Source organism: Lynx canadensis, chromosome B2, assembly GCF_007474595.2.
Source record: "Lynx canadensis isolate LIC74 chromosome B2, mLynCan4.pri.v2, whole genome shotgun sequence".
NCBI classification, from domain to species: domain Eukaryota; kingdom Metazoa; phylum Chordata; class Mammalia; order Carnivora; family Felidae; genus Lynx; species Lynx canadensis.
In genome coordinates this window covers 32914389-32930460 of record NC_044307.1, presented here as the reverse complement: position 1 = coordinate 32930460, position 16072 = coordinate 32914389, and the positions used below count along the sequence as shown (strand labels likewise).

At 54.3% G+C, this 16072-nt stretch overlaps 1 protein-coding gene across 1 annotated transcript; it reads left to right on the top strand.

Annotated features, from left to right (window-relative positions):
- The first annotated feature begins 1889 nt into the window (after positions 1-1889).
- On the top strand, positions 1890-11362 carry MLN (motilin). The gene is made up of 5 exons (XM_030314546.1): positions 1890-1933; positions 4788-4911; positions 6965-7081; positions 10307-10415; positions 11205-11362. The coding sequence occupies exons 2-5, from the start codon at positions 4795-4797 to the stop codon at positions 11210-11212; spliced, it is 351 nt and encodes a 116-aa protein (XP_030170406.1). The 5' UTR covers positions 1890-1933; positions 4788-4794; the 3' UTR covers positions 11213-11362.
- Positions 11363-16072: the final 4710 nt, after the last annotated feature.

Genomic DNA, 16072 nt, shown 5'->3' with positions numbered 1-16072 from the left:
GTGTTCCCTGGCCCCCCGCCCCGCCCCACAGGAGTCCATTGTGCAGACGAGCCTCCCAGAGCCTGGGTAGGTGGTGGGCTCCTTCATTACCCTCCTGCTAACCTTGTCCCTACCAAGGTCTGTGACCTGGTCTTAAAAGCCACTCTTGCAACCTGGGGCAGGGCAGGGAGTGGCATCTCAGTTCCAAGCCCTGGCGTTTTAAGCTCTAATTTCTCTGCGATAAATCTCAAAGACTGCAGAGACCCAGTGCACCCGTCTGACAACAGGCGACAATCCAGCGAGCTGGACGAGGTCTAACCTGGCGTCAGAGTAGAATGCAGAGACCCTGCTGGCCGGAAGCCTTGCTGAGCCGGGGGTTTAGAGGTTATGTGGGCTGGGTTTGAAGCACCTGCACTTGTTTCTTTCTGAGAGGAAAAGCCACAGCAGACTGGAGGACTGAGGGGGGATGGGTTCCTGGACAAGAAGCAATCCCCATCTGAATGTTTGGGGCAGCGTCTCTGGAAGGTGCTAATGGCCAGTGAGGTTCTCCTGGAGAAATGGCCTCTGCTAGCCCAGACCCTCTGGACTTCACCCTCAGTCTGTCCCAGCCACCTCCCAGATTCTCCTCGCCCTGCCCTGATGACCAGACCCAACCACTAAGCCCATTCAAGGCACTATGAGGGCCCCCGTTTCTCCCCCCATCAAATCCAAATCCTTCTGCTTGGTTTCTAAGAACGCCCACACTCAGACCCAAGAATGACCCTCTCCCAACCCACAGGGAGACCCTGCCATCCTATGCCATCCTTTATTCCTGCATATGCCCTGTGTCCCAGAAGCCCCCACTCCCATCCTCTGCCATGTCTGGCCACGACCAGCCTTGACCCTTGTATAGAGAGACCTTGGGGGTCCCTGGCTGACTCCGTCGGTAGAGCATGCAACTCTCAATCTCAGGGCAGGGTTGTGAGTTTGAGCCCCACATAGAGAGTAGAGCTGACTTAAAAAGAGAGAGAGAGACCTTACAGTGGGGTCACCGAGGAGCTATTTCATTGTGCCTCGGTTACCTTATCTGCAAAATGGGACAGTTAAGAGCACCAACGTCATGGCATCGCTGAGGCTTCATTAGAACATGCGTGTCAAGCATTCCCGGACCGTGTTCCAGAAACGGCACTGGCCAGCAGCAGCAGTAAGCCCTGACTCCAGATTGCAGTCATCTCTCCCCTGTTTAAATCTTTCACTTCACCATTTGAGTTATACAATTACCATGAAACGTGCCTGGATAGGTGTCTCATCTCCCCCATTTAAGCTACAAACCCATAAACCTTCTGTATCACACACCTTACATGCTTTCTTGGCTCCCACAGAGTCTCTGTTGCTCCACAGCCCTGGGTCTAGACTGTCATTGTCTTTTCATTAGTCGCTTTAAACTGCCACACACTCCTGAGCCTTTTCTTTCTTTTGTGAGGGGCTTCGGGGGCAGGGGGGAGGCTGAAGGCAAGTTATCTTTCTAATACAGCACTCTCTCTGACAGCCCAACAGAGAATCCGATCACTAAAGAGCTGGCCTGAAGACACTCAACAACATCATATATTTAAGTAACAAAAAAGAAAGGGCTTTTGTTAAAATGACCCTCTGAGCGGCAGCTAAGTTCTAAGTGGACGGGAAAGTGCCATCTGGGTGGAAGCTGGCGTCCACCAAATCCTGACTGTTGTCTTCCGGGAAAGCCCCAGAAGTCCAACGACGTGCCAGGCCCTGCCTGTTGTTTCCGTGAGCTTCGAGAATCCAGGCTCCCCACCCAAAGCCCCCAAGGTGTGGCCAAAGGTTAACGGGCTCCCAAGGGAGGGCTAGAGGGCCCATCAGACCAGCCAGATAGCAGATATAAGGGCGGGTCAGATAAGCCAGATACCAAAGGAGGAGCAGAGACAGACAAGGTCAGTGCCACCCAGACCGTGCTGCTGTGAGTAGCCACAGAGGAGAGGGGCGGGGGGAGGGGCAGTTCGGCCTGAGCCCCAAGGCAGAAACCAGCCCAGTCCAGAGATCTCCCCTATGTCCCTCTGCCACCTTCAAATACTTAACTAGGCTTCCGGCTGAAAGCCCCGAGCTGATTTCCAGAGAAGCAGCTTGAAGCCATCCATAGTGGGAGCACAGGCAGGACAGCCCCGGAGGCACGGAAGCTGGAGGGAGGAGGGGTGGGTGCAAATCCTGATAAAAAGGAGGCTGTCTGGGATGCGTGGTGCCATTGACTGCAGGCCAGGTACCGAAGCCAGGGCTCAGCATGGACACCGGACCCCGCTTGGCACGAAGGCTTTGCTCTGGAAAGTTCAGGAGAAAGCTGGTCCCTAGAGAGATTACAGGACGGGGCAACTCTTGCCAGGTCGGGTGGTACCATGGGTGGGGAGGAAGGAGACAGGTGCCCGCTTATCCAGAGCTGATCACTTGTAGGCTGGAGCCCCATCGCTGGAGATGGAAAAGGGACGTCACTGGCTCATCACACAGTGAAAAGCTCTCCCACTCCGAGCTCCCAGAAACACAAATGAATGTAGGTGACATGCCAACTGCCAGTTGGATCAAGAAAATGAGCAGCAATTGGATTTTGCCTTTTTTTATTTAAAGTTTTTATTGATTCTTATGGAGCGAATGAAATGCAAACACCGGAATGAAAAGGGCTCTATAGCATCTCTGTGAAGGAAATGGGACGCCATAAATGTGACATATCCGTCCCCACTGGGAGGGAAACAGGGCTCCACAGACGCACCATCGGGGAAGCGTAGGAACGGGGAAGGGGAGAGTGCCTGGGAGCTCTCCACCCCCCACCCATCCTCTGTTCCCCTCCAGATCCTCCTGGGGCTGGGTCTCGGCTTCCCGAGGGTCCGCCTTCAGTGGGTGAGCGGTCTTCTGACCCCACTAGGAATTTGTATGTAGCTGGCATGGGAGGCTTTGGCTGCCTGAGCTCTCTCATCCTTTCTCATGGAGTGTTCGCCAGATGGAGAGAGAAAGTAGGACGGGGCAGAAGGAAGGATCGCAAGAAGGCAGAGGGAGTGTCCTGCTTCATAGCAGTGGCTTCAGATGACGGAGGAGACAGGTCCCAGGGAAGAGGCAGGATGCAAGCCCGCAACCTTAGAAGATTCTCTCCAGAGGGGGATTTGGGGTTGGACCCGCAGAGAAACTTAGAGGCCAGTCCAGGGCACGACCCTCTCCCACCAGCAGCCCCGGGCCGACTCCCCCAAAGCTCTTTATTTGCAACCCTGTGATCACCCCCACGCCGGGCTGCAGCAGGGGCCGCCCCTGGTCTCGTTTCCTCACTATGGGGCCTGGCCCCTCCCTAGGTCTTCACTCCTCTAGGCTTCCTCCCTTCCCCAGATTTCATCTGCTCCCAGATGAGTGGGAGGATCATGTGAGAGAGGGCTTAGAAGGGGACACTGAGCACCGGGGTAATTACTTACGGAATCAACTAAGGCTGGCACCCAGCAGGAAGCGCCCTCACCAACCCCTGCCACTGGACCATCCCGCCAGGGCCTGAATCCTGCCCAACTGACCGCATTTCTTTCTTTCTTTCTTTTTTTTTTTTTTTTTTTTAATATTTATTTATTTTGAGAGAGAGAGAGAGAGCATGAGCAGGGTAGGGGCAGAGAGAATCCCAAGCAAGCTCCATGCTCAGCGCAGAGCCCAAGGCAGGCCTTGAGCCCATGACCCTGAGATCATGACTTGAGCTGAAATCAAGAGTTGGATGCTCAACCGAATGAGCCACCCAGGCACTCTCTGACCCCATTTCTTTTTTTTTTTTAATTTTTTTTTAATGTTTATTTATTTTTGAGACAGAGAGAGAGCATGAATGGGGGAGGGGCAGAGAGAGAGGGAGACACAGAATCGGAAACAGGCTCCAGGCTCTGAGCCATCAGCCCAGAGCCTGACGCGGGGCTCGAACTCACAAACCGTGAGATCGTGACCTGAGCTGAAGTCGGATGCTCAACCGACTGAGCCACCCAGGTGCCCCTCTGACCTCATTTCTTAAGCCGTTGCACTCTTGAGGTCACCACACCCACCTGGTCCCTGGCAACTGTCGGCGGCCCACCTTCCGGCCCACCATTCCAGACCTGCTCCCATCCTGGGACACAGGAGGCCCCCACACAGGCACGCAGGCACCCCCAGCACTCGTGGCATTCTGAGGTGGGGTGGAGGGAGGTGCGGGGCAGAGGTGAACTCTTGTCCTTTCTAGATGGTAACCAACAGGCAGCTAGCTGGGGCTCAAAAGAGTCCTGTTTCCGAGCATGCGCTGGCCCCAGAGGGGTGGAGACCCCACTCCCAGCCCTGGGAGGCTGCTCCCTGCTGAAAATTTCCATCTGGCTCTGCCTTCCCCCGGGGCAAAGGGTCCCAGCCTCTTTCTCTTCAGACCCAAGGTCTTCGCCTGGTGCTCCCGGGGACACCCAGGGTCATCAGGGCCTGGGTCCATCCCAGGGAGCAGTGAGGGCTGCCTGAGTCTTGGGGCACCATTCTGTTGCTAATCTAGAGTTTTTCTTCTGAGACATGGAGTCCTTCCCCCTTCACGAGCTTTGGAAGCTTTGGAAGACCTCACCGGCAACAACGAGGGTGGCTGGCGTGTGGGATGCTTCTCCCCCAGTTGTGTGACGGGGGCAGGACGGCCTCTCCCAGGCACTTGTTCACCTCTCTGGGGCAGAGAAGGGCCTCTGAGCTCCTCTGGTAAAGCCCCACACCCGGCCCACACGAGGAGAGGCCGAGCGGCTTGCTCAACGTCACAGCTATCGGCAGGGCGTGCGCCGTGAACCTGACAAGAGCTTCTTGTCGTTGTTCAGCCCCAGGATGGTGTCCCGCAAGGCCGTGGCTGTCCTGCTGATGGTGCACGTGGCCGTCATGCTGGCCTCCCAGACGGAAGCCTTCGTTCCCATCTTCACCCACAGCGAGCTCCAGAGGATTCGGGTAGGAAATCCCCCAGGCTGCCTGCCTCCCCAGCGTGGTCCAAGTGACTCACAGCTGCTCAGCGCTGAAGTGGTGTTAGTCTCTCTAAGGCACAAGTGTCCCTTGGGGGAAACCCACGTTTAATCAGCTGCATAGCTGGCATCAGTGACATCGAGGGGATCATGAAGGACCCAGACCCAAGCTGACCCCAAACTCCAGCTGCCTCCCTGCGGCCTTCATTCCCCACTAGCACCAATCAAAGGTGACAGCGGCTCCCACAAGTGACATCTTTTCCCACCCTGCCCATCCTTCAGAGGAAATTTTCAATTAACACGCCGATAAATATTTGCTGAGCATCTCCGTAGTACAAAGGGCCACCCTGGGTGAGAGGCCAGGCATGCGAGGAAGTCGAGGAACCTCCGTCTTCAAGGAGTAGGCTTAGGAGCCAAGATACAATCGTATGAAAAATTCGCTAACAATAGAAAACAAAGGGACACGGCACAAGGCAGGACGGGATTAATTGCCCAGTAAGTGATGCTGATGGTTAAGTGCTAAGTTCAGAGGCGGGAGAAGCCTCCCTGGGGTGTCGGAAGGGAAAAGGTGAGAACTGAGCAGCGGTCTTCAGAGAGAAGGAGGGGGCGAGGGGTTGGTCCCCCACGGAGTGCTGGTCAGAGCCTCTTCTTTAGAAGCCAGAAAAGGGGCCTGGGTGGCTCAGTCGGTTGGGCGTCCGACTTTGGCTCAGGTCATGATCTCACAAGTTCGCACCCCACATCGGGCTCTGTGCTGACAGCTCGGAGCCTGGAGCCTGCTTCGGATTCTGTGTCTCCCTCTCTCTCTGCTCCTCCCCTGTTCACATGCAGTCTCTCTCTCTCTCTCTCTCAAAAATAAATAAACATTTTAAAAAATATTAAAAAAAAAAAAACCCGGAAGAAAACAAGACAGGCTTAATGGAACTCGGGCAGCAGGGCCTCTGGAAAACTGGATTGCCAGACCTGGCTCCCCGTGCCTTTTACTTTGGATGTCAAGCGGTTCTGAGTATCTTGTGCAGATATTTGTTTCTCTTTGACCAGAGGAGCTGGATGGGACTGTCGTGTCCCACCTGAGACTCGGCTCCAGTAGGGACAAACACACGAATCCGTTCTCTGGGAGGTCGCATGGCCTCTGCACCTCCATACTCTGTCAGGGGCAAGCTTCCACATACCCAGTGGCCTATGTCCTTTGCAGAGGCAAGGCCGGCCCCAGCTCCCCTTCTTCAGGGGTAGACATAGAAATATGGAAGAGAGGCAGCAGGCTCTCTAAACCTAATTTCTCTACCACCGGCTTCCTCTCCAGAAGGGACAACCAATTGTTCTAGAATCACCGTGTCCCAGGCAAGGCCCAGAGCTGAATCCCAAGGGGGTCATTAGAGAAGCCAAAGGATTGAGGTGTGTCTGATCTCGGTGCCCCGGGACCTGGCAAGCAGGATGTCACATAAGGTTTAGGTCTGGGCAGAAACAATCAACGTCGGTAGAACATAAACTAGCAAAATGGCAACCAAAGAACGCTTTGCGTTGATCCGCTCTGTGGTTTTGCTCCTCAGAATTGCCAGGCACCGGGATTTCTCTGAAGAAGCTGCAAACTCCTTCCTCCATAATTCATCTCCCTGTCTCGCCTCTTATAAATCACCTCCCAGGGACTCCAGCTTCTGGGCCACCCCATGGCGCCCTCCCAGGCGAGGCTGTCTTGCCACCTTTTTTATGGGCTCTCTGCGAAGAAAAACACATTTCCACACTTAATATGCATGAAGGGCAGCCCTTATTTTCAGCATTTTAACTTAATTAACAGTAATAATCTGGGTGCAATGCTTGAACTACAAAGGAACGGATTCTTCTTCAAGTTGACCTATTGGTGAACGACTCTGAGGGCCATTTGTAAGCCGTTGGGTTTCTGGAACTCCTCATGTAGAGGCACCTGGGAGAACTCTTTTGGCCTGTGGGAAGCTCAGACCACTTAGCACCCTGGGCAGAGACAGGCGAGGGCCATCTGGGCGGTGGAGAGATGGCAGGTTTTGTGCAAATTTGTGCTCTGCCCTTAGGAAAAGGAGCGGAACAAAGGGCAAAAGAAATCCCTGATTGTACAGCAGAGGTCTGAGGAAGTGGGCCCTCTGGACCCTGTGGAGCCCACAGAGGAAGAAGAAAACGAAGTTATCAAGGTGAGCAGACAGGGGGACAATGCAGAGAAACCTAGTGTGGGGAAGGGTTCCCCCTGCCAGCCACAGATTGTTCTGGAACACAGCAGCAAACCAGACATTCAGGCAACAAGTTCCATCCTAGGAGAGATACAGACACCAACAATGACACAGCTATCTCAAATAAGGCACCGGGTAAGGAGGCATGATAGAGGGTGAGGGGGTGGGGGCTGGGGGCACTGCTTTGGCTAGGAGGCCTCTCAGAGAAGGTGACATTTATTTGATTTGGAACCAGAATGATGAGAAGGAGCCTGTGATGCAAACAGCTAGAGCAAGAACGTCCCAGAAGGAAAAGTGCCAGCAAAGGCCCTGCTCAGGAAGCATGTGGTAGGTGTGAGGCCCCCAAGGCCAGGGCGCACTTGGGAGAGGACAAGAGAGTGGCAGGGCCTAGTGGTCCAGGCACCATGTCTGGAAGGTCACTGGGCAGTTCACAGCAGGGAAGTCATCTCATCTGACTTAGAAAGACCTGGGACCGCACAAGTGGAGGCAGGAGACGAGTCAGGGGGCAACTGCGGTCACCAGGAGACAGAGGACAAGGGTGCCCTGGGAGACGACTACAGTGTCAAGACCCAGGACCTGGGGCCCGCAGTGCTGCGTTAGGATGCACAGATCGTGGCGGCCTGAGCGAGCCTTGAGTTTGTCCAGCGCGGCTCTTAAGTTCTCAGCCTCATTTATCCAGATGAGAAGACGCTGAGCCCTAAGTGTGAAGCATGGCTCAGTTCTGGGCCCTGGCAATAGGGCAGTGAACAAAACAGATACATCCTCCAAGCTCGTGAAGCTCACACTGGAGTGGGGGACTGGAAATGAGATGTCAGAAGGACGGGCAGCAGACTACAGACAGGATACAGAAGCAAGCATCACAATGTGGCCGGTCCTAACAGGTGCCGTGGAGGAAAATAAGGCAGGGACTGGAGGCAGATGGGTTGCAACCTCAACAGGGTGGTCAGAGCGGGCTTCATGAGGAGACGGTATTAGCGCTGAGACCTGGAGACGGCGAGGCAGGCAACCACAAAGATATCTGGGGGAAGAGCATTCCAGGTGGCAGGAATAGTCAATGCAAAGGCCCCGAGGCAGGAGGAGGCCTGGTGGAAGAGTGTGGAAGAAAAGTGAAGAGGCTGGAGTGGCTGGAGCAGAGGGAGTCAGGGAGGAAGAGGGAGGTGGGACCAGATCGTGGACTTTGTAGGCTATTGTTTGGACTTTGCCTTCCCTCTGCTGAGGTGGGAGTTGCTGGGGGCTTTGGAGCGGAGGAGGGACATGATCAGATTCACATTTTACAAGAGTCTCCCCAGCTTCCGTGTTGAGAGCAGCCCGAAGGGGCAAGGGCAGGATTCGGGAGACCACCGAGGAGCTGCTAGCACATCCAAGAGCCCAGGGTGGTCAAGGTAGAGGCAGAGCACAGTGGTCAGGTTCTGGAAATAATTTCGAGTTAGAAGCTCTGAGGATTTGCTGAAAGAACGAATGCAGGGTATAAAGAAAGAGAAGGTAAAAACGAACTTTGAGGTTTGGGGCCGGAATACCTGGAAGGATAGATTTGCCACTCAGGAGACGGTGAAGCCTATGGTTGGCTGCAGGATGGCAGGAGGAAGGTCAGGAGGTCAGACAGGACCTGTGAACTATAAGATGCCTGGTGGGCATCCAGGTGGAGGCGTCGCACAAGGCGGGTGTATATAGCCCTCTGGACTTCAGGAGCGCTCAGGGCTGCAGACATCAATGTGGGAGGCATCGGCAATTAGCTGGAGTTTCAAGCCAGGACAGTGGGATTCTTAAGGGGGTGGGTATGGATGGAGAAGGAAGGGCTCCAGGACTGAGGGGAGGGACACTTCCCTGTAAAGAGGCCTGGGAGAGGAAAAGACTGATATGCAGAGAGAACGAGGGCCTTGCCAAGGTCACAGTCAGGGCAAAACTGAGCTGGACACCAGCCAGGGGTCTTTAGACCCCATCAGCTGTCCATAAACAGGGAGGTCGGTCATGGCCTCCTCGGTGCTGTCACCACCCTGGGTGGTGGGGTTAGGGGAGTGTGCCTTTCCTTCCCACATGCTCCTTGGGCTCCCCAGGAGGAACTGGGGGTGACTGGTTCAGCTGGCAAAGGGGAGCTCCCTCAGGACTGCCCTCCGCACCCAAGGCAGTTTAAAGCACATGTTACATCCTGTGGAATGCCTCTCAGAGGCTGAGGGTGAGGTACCCGTCGTCCCCTTTCCATCCCTCTAGAACATGATGTACAGGCCAGGAGGTCCTTTCCAGATTATTCCGTCCAGCCTCCTCATTGTAAGGTGAGGACACGGCAGGGCTGGAGGCCAGAGCCCACGGGGACCCTTTGCTTGCCTTCAGGCATCCCAAGCCCATTTCCCACCACCAGTGGGGGGGTGGGGGTGGGGGGCCTGGGACTCCTCCATCGCGGCTCCCCAGACAGGCAGGCAATCTCCCAGTCTGCCAGCTGGTTTGCAAACCAAGACCACTGAACCAGGAAGCTCTGGGGGTGACAGCAAGCTCAGCACCCCCGGCTCTGCCACAACCACCTTTCTTGGTGATGAGCCTCCAGACAGCAACTCTGGGGTCTCGCCTGTGTCCCTGCGGTGCTAGAGAAGACCTGGTGGTCATGGGCACAGACCCTGGAGTGAGCTCTCCTGGGTATAGCACCTTCTCCCTCTGCTACTGAGTACCTGTGTGGCTTGGAGCGAGTTATCCTACCCTTTTGCCCTCCCTTTCCTCCTCTGCAGAATGGGGACACTAATGATCCCTACATCACAGGGTTATTGAGAGGCTTAATATACATGAAGCGTTTAGAATGGCGCCTGCGCCCTAAGGCTTCACGGTGCTGGTTACCATTACTCAGGAGAAGGGGGAGGGAGAGTTTCCTCCCACATGAAAAGACAGGGGCGGGGTGGGGGCAGTGGGTTCCTGCAGACCCTCCCCTCCTGTCCCAGCTTTCCCACCAGGGGAGGTTTGTTGATCGTCCCTGGGCAGCAAGTCCGGGGGACTCCCAGGATCCGGGCCCCTGGATCGAGTTGGGGGGAGGTGCCAGAATTCCCTGCCGGGTCCTGGGAGGCCAAGGCTCCCAGAGGATGGGGCAGAATGGGGCCGCAGGGTGGTGTGGCTCCTGGCAGTGCCTCCTGCCGCCCGTGAGGCGCCCAGGGGTTAATGGCGCTCTCCATGTCTCTTCCTTCTTGTTAACTCTGCCTTATTTCACAGCTGACTGCTCCTGTGGCAATTGGAACGAGGATGAACTCCAGGCAGCTGGAAAAGTACCGGGCCGCCCTGGAAGGGCTGCTGAGTGAGGTGCTTCTGCCTGCCCGGAACGGTACGGGAGGCAGGGCGCCTCTGCCTCTGGGGCTCAGCCTTGTCCACCCACGTTAATATTCCCAGAGTGCATCTGAGCAGGGTTTGGGGATGGCGATTTGTTTTTCTGCCTTGTGCTTGAGAACATGAAGTGGTCTTCTCCGGGAAAGGGTGCCCCCGTCTCGGATGGAAGCCTGATCACAGAGCGGGGGCTCAGATGGCTCCTGGGGACCGGGGAGGCCCAGTTCCCCAGCCAGGGGCATCTCGAGGCCCTGCCCTGATGGCTCAGGCCCCTTTCCCAAACACCCTCCTGGCAGAGCTGACCACGACAACCCACCCAACCCTTCCCCTGCTCCAGATCGCGTGTTCCCTCCCAAAACACCACCCAGGCCGGGCAGTTCCTCTGAAGGAAACCCTGCGGCAGTCTGGCCACAGAAGCCTGCATTTTCTTTATCTGTCCTACAAATCGAAGTCCGGAGCTCCACGTGGCCTTGCCCGGTTCAAGGTCTGCCCTTCAAGGTCTGCCGGAGCCACTTGTGCAAAGCCAGGACTTGTCTGACAAACAGCCACTAATTACTTCTCAGGGTCCCCAGGAGGAGAGGAGAGAGGTGGGGAGTTGGTGTTTGAAATGGAAGAACCGGGAGGTTAAATGACTTGCCCCAGGCTACAGAGAAAGCTAGAGGCAGAGCTTCCAGAAGCCTGGCCCAGCGTCCCCTGGGGGCGCCCCCTCCTCCCTGGGTTGGCGGCCAGGCTTAGAAGTGGACCCGCTGAATCTACCAAGCTGCAGACCTCCTGTGTTTTTCCCCAACAGACAAATGACAGCCCGCTCCAGGGGAAGGTGGATGAAACTGGGAGCGCCCTCCCACCAGAGGGAGACCCCGGAATCTGCATGCCCCACAGCCGGGCTCCAAAGGAACATACTCTCTCCCAAGCAAGCCCCCTCTGGCAAATAAAGTGGCAAATAAACAGAAACGACTCTTTTATTTAATATTTTAATTTTTAAAGGCCAAACCCCGGGTCATTGCATAAAGGGGGGAAAAATCAAGCTCAGAGGGAGTTAGCTGTAAAAGGCACATATACAGTAGCAAAACGTGTGCCTTGGCTAAATTCTCCGTTCAAATTATCACGTGAGACCCACGGAATTGCAAGATTTGTGCTGGTGAGGAAACTGAGGTCCAGAGAGATGGCATTTTCGGCCCACACACCAGTCGGTGGCAGAGCGAGGAATTCAGGTCTCCACTTTCTGTTTATTGGCAAACTCAAGGTCTAAATGGGCTGGAGAGCCGTAAGACTTCTGTACTCAACCCCTTGCTGAGTAACTTCCAGCTAGCCCTTTAACCTCAATGAGGCTTTGCAAAAGCCAGGTGGTAATACGTGCCTTGAGATGAGGGTACAGGCACAAGCAAATTACTATCATTATTATCACCTTGTGACTGCATGCTCCAACATCCGCAGCAAAATTCCACAGTCAACCCACTGATTTCTGCCTCCTAAACAAAACTGGATGGGAAATTTCATTCTAATTTAATGTTACATTAATGGATGCTCATTTATTTATAAACTGGGGCCTTAGAGGAAACACAGCTCCCTCTACCCATAGGTTATCAGCAATTAGACATGAGCCCCATTCCGTATTTCCACCCACCCCAACCATTGCGAGAAGTGAGCCACAGACAGTAGTTACCGGAACGAGACGACCCCAACCCTTAAAAAGGATGGTCCTTTGGGGGTGCTCTGAATGGTCCTGAGGAACACCCAAGCCTTACATGGGACCCACACCCTCCATGCTGCACATTCCCACAATTTCCTATGCACGTACTGATCATCCCAAGGGCAGCTGCAGGTTCCCAGGAAACGCTGCCAAAACACTCTGTAATAATTGGAGAGAGGGCTGCACAGGGCAGGGGAGAAAAGGGAGGGAGAAACGTAGGAATCTACAAAGCATGCTGTTGGGGAAAACTGGATCCAAGACTCCTCCTCGCCCTTCGGAGTACCACCACGCCATTCCCGCCATTATCTGGAACCCATTCCAAAAAAGCAGAAAAACCATTAAACGGTCATCGTCTCCTCCTATGGAGAAAACACTGCTTTTGTGTCTTTCCCTGTCTCCGCTCAGGATCTGTCCCTACAGTGAGACTACCTTCCCCCATCACCAGCAGGGGGCGCTCACCTCTTTCCCCCCACCCCCAGCCTCCCCCTCCTCCCTCCTCCCCCTCCACGCCCACCACCCCGCTGGGGTTTTCCTTAAGATCCCGGGGCTGAATAGCAGTGTTGAAATAGGCGCCAAGGAGAGAAATGAGACCCCGAGGGGATCATGCCCCAGGCAGTCTGCATTTCTTAAAATGGGAATTGGCTCCGCAACCACAGCACCTAGAGCCCCGTTCAAAGCTCGGCGCTGTTGTCCCTGACCCTCACCCAGCGGCCTCTGATGTGCTTCTCAGTAATGAGCCGCAACAGGGACCCAGCCACCACCTGCATCTGTATGCACAGTGCCCCAGCCGCCTGGTTAGACGTGTCGGCTCCTTTCTTCTCTCCTTTTCCTCCTCCTGCCGCTGTTCAATTTCTCACAATTGGCTCAAATAATTCTTTTTCTCCGAGTTCCTCAGTTTCCAGCACAGCAGACTCGATTGCTTACAGGACATGCACAGCCCTGGAAGAAATTAAAACTGGGGGGAGGTTGGGGAGGAGACTGTGAGCTGAGCCAAGACAAAATGACCATATTTTCACAAAACAGAAGTAAAGACAGACACACTCCTGGTTAAAGCGATCCACTGCCAGGGCCAGGCCCCAGCCAGGAGCAGAGACTGGGGGAGTGCCCAGAGGAACCAGTCAGGTAAGGACGCCGTTCTTCCTCACACGTTACTGAGGTTTATCTGGCAAAATCTACAAGAATATCTCCAGAAAACTGGCAGTTTCGGAGAGTTACAGATTACCCCTCTTCGTCTGGAATGTACTTTACACTTAACAGGACCACTGGTAATTACAGGGCGACCTGAACCTAGCTTCACAAGATGGAGATGATGAGGTATTTTCTCGGCAACCACATCGGTATGATTTTATAATTACTGAGCTACGTGGATTTGCCATGAAATTGAATAGTTAAAAAGCAAAGAGTAATTGCCTGATATCTGTACTCTGTAATTTAGTGTAATCTAATCATGGACAAAGCCCAAAAGAAAATGTTCTGAAAGCATTACATTTTTCTTCATACACAATTCGCTATTGACATCAGGGAATGTATTCCGTGCCTCTAAAGGAACTCTTAACCCACAGATCTCAAAGTGTGGCCAGAAGAATGAGACTTTTGTTACATTTTCAGCCGATTATGAAAAGCGGGCGACATAAGTGCCCATTACACCTGTTCTGGCATTTCTCCGTTGAGTCCCGTTGCCCCTTCGTTGACCTGGAGAGATTAAGGCGCTCTCCTCTTCCCCAGGACACCGAGATGAGGCGGCCAGAAGCTGGGCAGTGCTGGGACCACTCCAGTCAAAATCTGAGCCTAGACGGCACCCACTTGGTCGCCACTTTTCAACCACGCTCTCCCCGTGCCCCACCACTCCGCGGTGGGACCCCACCCGAGATGTGGTTCCAAGGAAACTTGGCGAGATGCACGAGGCTGGTGAGGAGGCAGATCAAGGAGGAGCTCGTGGTCCCTGAGCATCTTTAAGGACCTGACAAATGCGTGCAGGGCTTTTGCAGGAGGAGAAGGAGAATGGAAGCCACTAAAAGATTTATGGCTGTTGTTATTATAAGGTTCTGCTGAGACAGAGAGAGAGGTCAGCAGGACGGCAGGCGGTGTGGCAGCCCTCTGGGAATCCAGAACGTCCTCCTAGAGGCCCCTCACCTCCGCTAAATGTGTGGATGTGGTTACTAAGTAGATCTGGACATTGGAGCTTGTTTTTCCTCTTCTGCCTTTAATAAATCAGGAAGACCGCCCGCAGCCTGAGCTGCTCACCTTAAAACACACACACACACACACACACACACACAAGAAAGTGATGAGAAAGGGGGGCACGCAGAGCAGCCGTTGACTTTAAAATATGCGTTCCCATCCGCGACATGGAAGGCCCCGGAAGAGCCTTGCGGGCAGCTCCCCACGCGAGGCAGCGGGCCAAGCCTGCGCTGGGGCAGACACGAGGGTCCGTGAAGAAGGTGTGCGTGGTCATGTGGAGGAAAATGAGCAGCAACAAGCAGGTAATGGGGTCTTGGGGGCAGGGAAAGTTGATGGAAGGCCTCAGAGGGGCTATCAGTCCACAGAAGGGGCAGGACTGGAATGAGGAGTTTAGGAGGAAAACGGAGAGGCCCCAGACCCGAGAGGGACGACTGACTTGTGAGGGTTTTTCCAATTGACTTTGCTCAATCAGATGGTGAGGTTTCTTCCTGGGGGCGGGCAGGGGGGACACTGATTGGCAAGCACCCTACGAGTGGTAGCACCCTACCCCCAAAGGCCTGTTCGACCCAGTGAGATGAATCCAGCAACTGCTAGAAGCCCCGTGGAGGCAAAGAGTAGACCACAGGGGGGCAGAAAACCGCAGCTGCCAACATGATGGGTTCCAGGCTAGAGGCAAGACAACAGGCTTGGCGGGTGGGGGTCACTTGGCCCCGGGTATGTGCGGCGGTAGCACACAAGGCAGGCTGACAAAGCCCACGCTGGGGACCGCTGCTGGGGGCAGCTCTAGTTCAGTACATATTTTTAAATCGCCCTGGGATCCATTGTGATGAAACAGACCGTAACTCTGCGAAATGCCGGAACGTTCACTTGGTTTAAGCGTCAGCTTCAAGCCCTCTTAGACTACACGGGGCCAGTATTGATGCCGAAAGGCTCATTCCTTATATATGGAACTGCACAGCTGCAAGGAGTTGCACAAATGTTACCAACTCATTTGTCATGCAAACAGTGCTTCAGAAAGAAATAAAATACTATTATGTGGTATATGTGTTAGGCAATCACTATATCAAATTCATGGCATTCCGTGCAAACACAGGCAGAGAAAAGGAAAACAACACTTGGTGAGAAAAATTGCACCACATGGGAACAGCTAAGTTGGGGGATATGGGGAGGCTGACAATGGAAGCCTGACCGAGCTGAGCCTGTAATTTTCCCAGCAATTGCGGCCAGTGTAGGAATACCCCTGTGGGACAGCGAGTGGCAGGAATGCAAACCACTGGCAGAGGGGCCTTGCCCGTGACCCAGGGAAGAAATAGGAGGAGACCTGGGGAGGGGGGTGATGGGGAGTGGGCGATGGGCAGGGAAGAGGAGAACTGATTTAGAGGAGTAGTAGTGGAGCGGAACCTAAGAGGCCAAGGCCGGCCATAAACGTTTGGGACAGGGAGTTGAAGAAGGATGTAGAAGGATTACAAAGAGGGGAGAGGGCAGAAGGGCAACTATGAGCCATGGCGCTCTTTTCCTTTGCCACCACTTCCCATGCTTCCCTTAGGGGCTTCTCAGCCAAGAGCCTTCCTGTAATCAAAGAGGGTGTCCTGTGGGAGATCACACACGTGCTGCCACTGCAGAGATAGGGGTTAAGTATAAGCACTTAGGAGGTGTACCAGGCACTGTTTTAAGCACCTTAAACAAGTTACCTGTTCTAATCCTCATAGCAACCCTATCAACTTTACTGGCCAGCAAGCTAGAGATGTTCATTGGATATGATCACACATCTAACAGTGGTGCAGTTG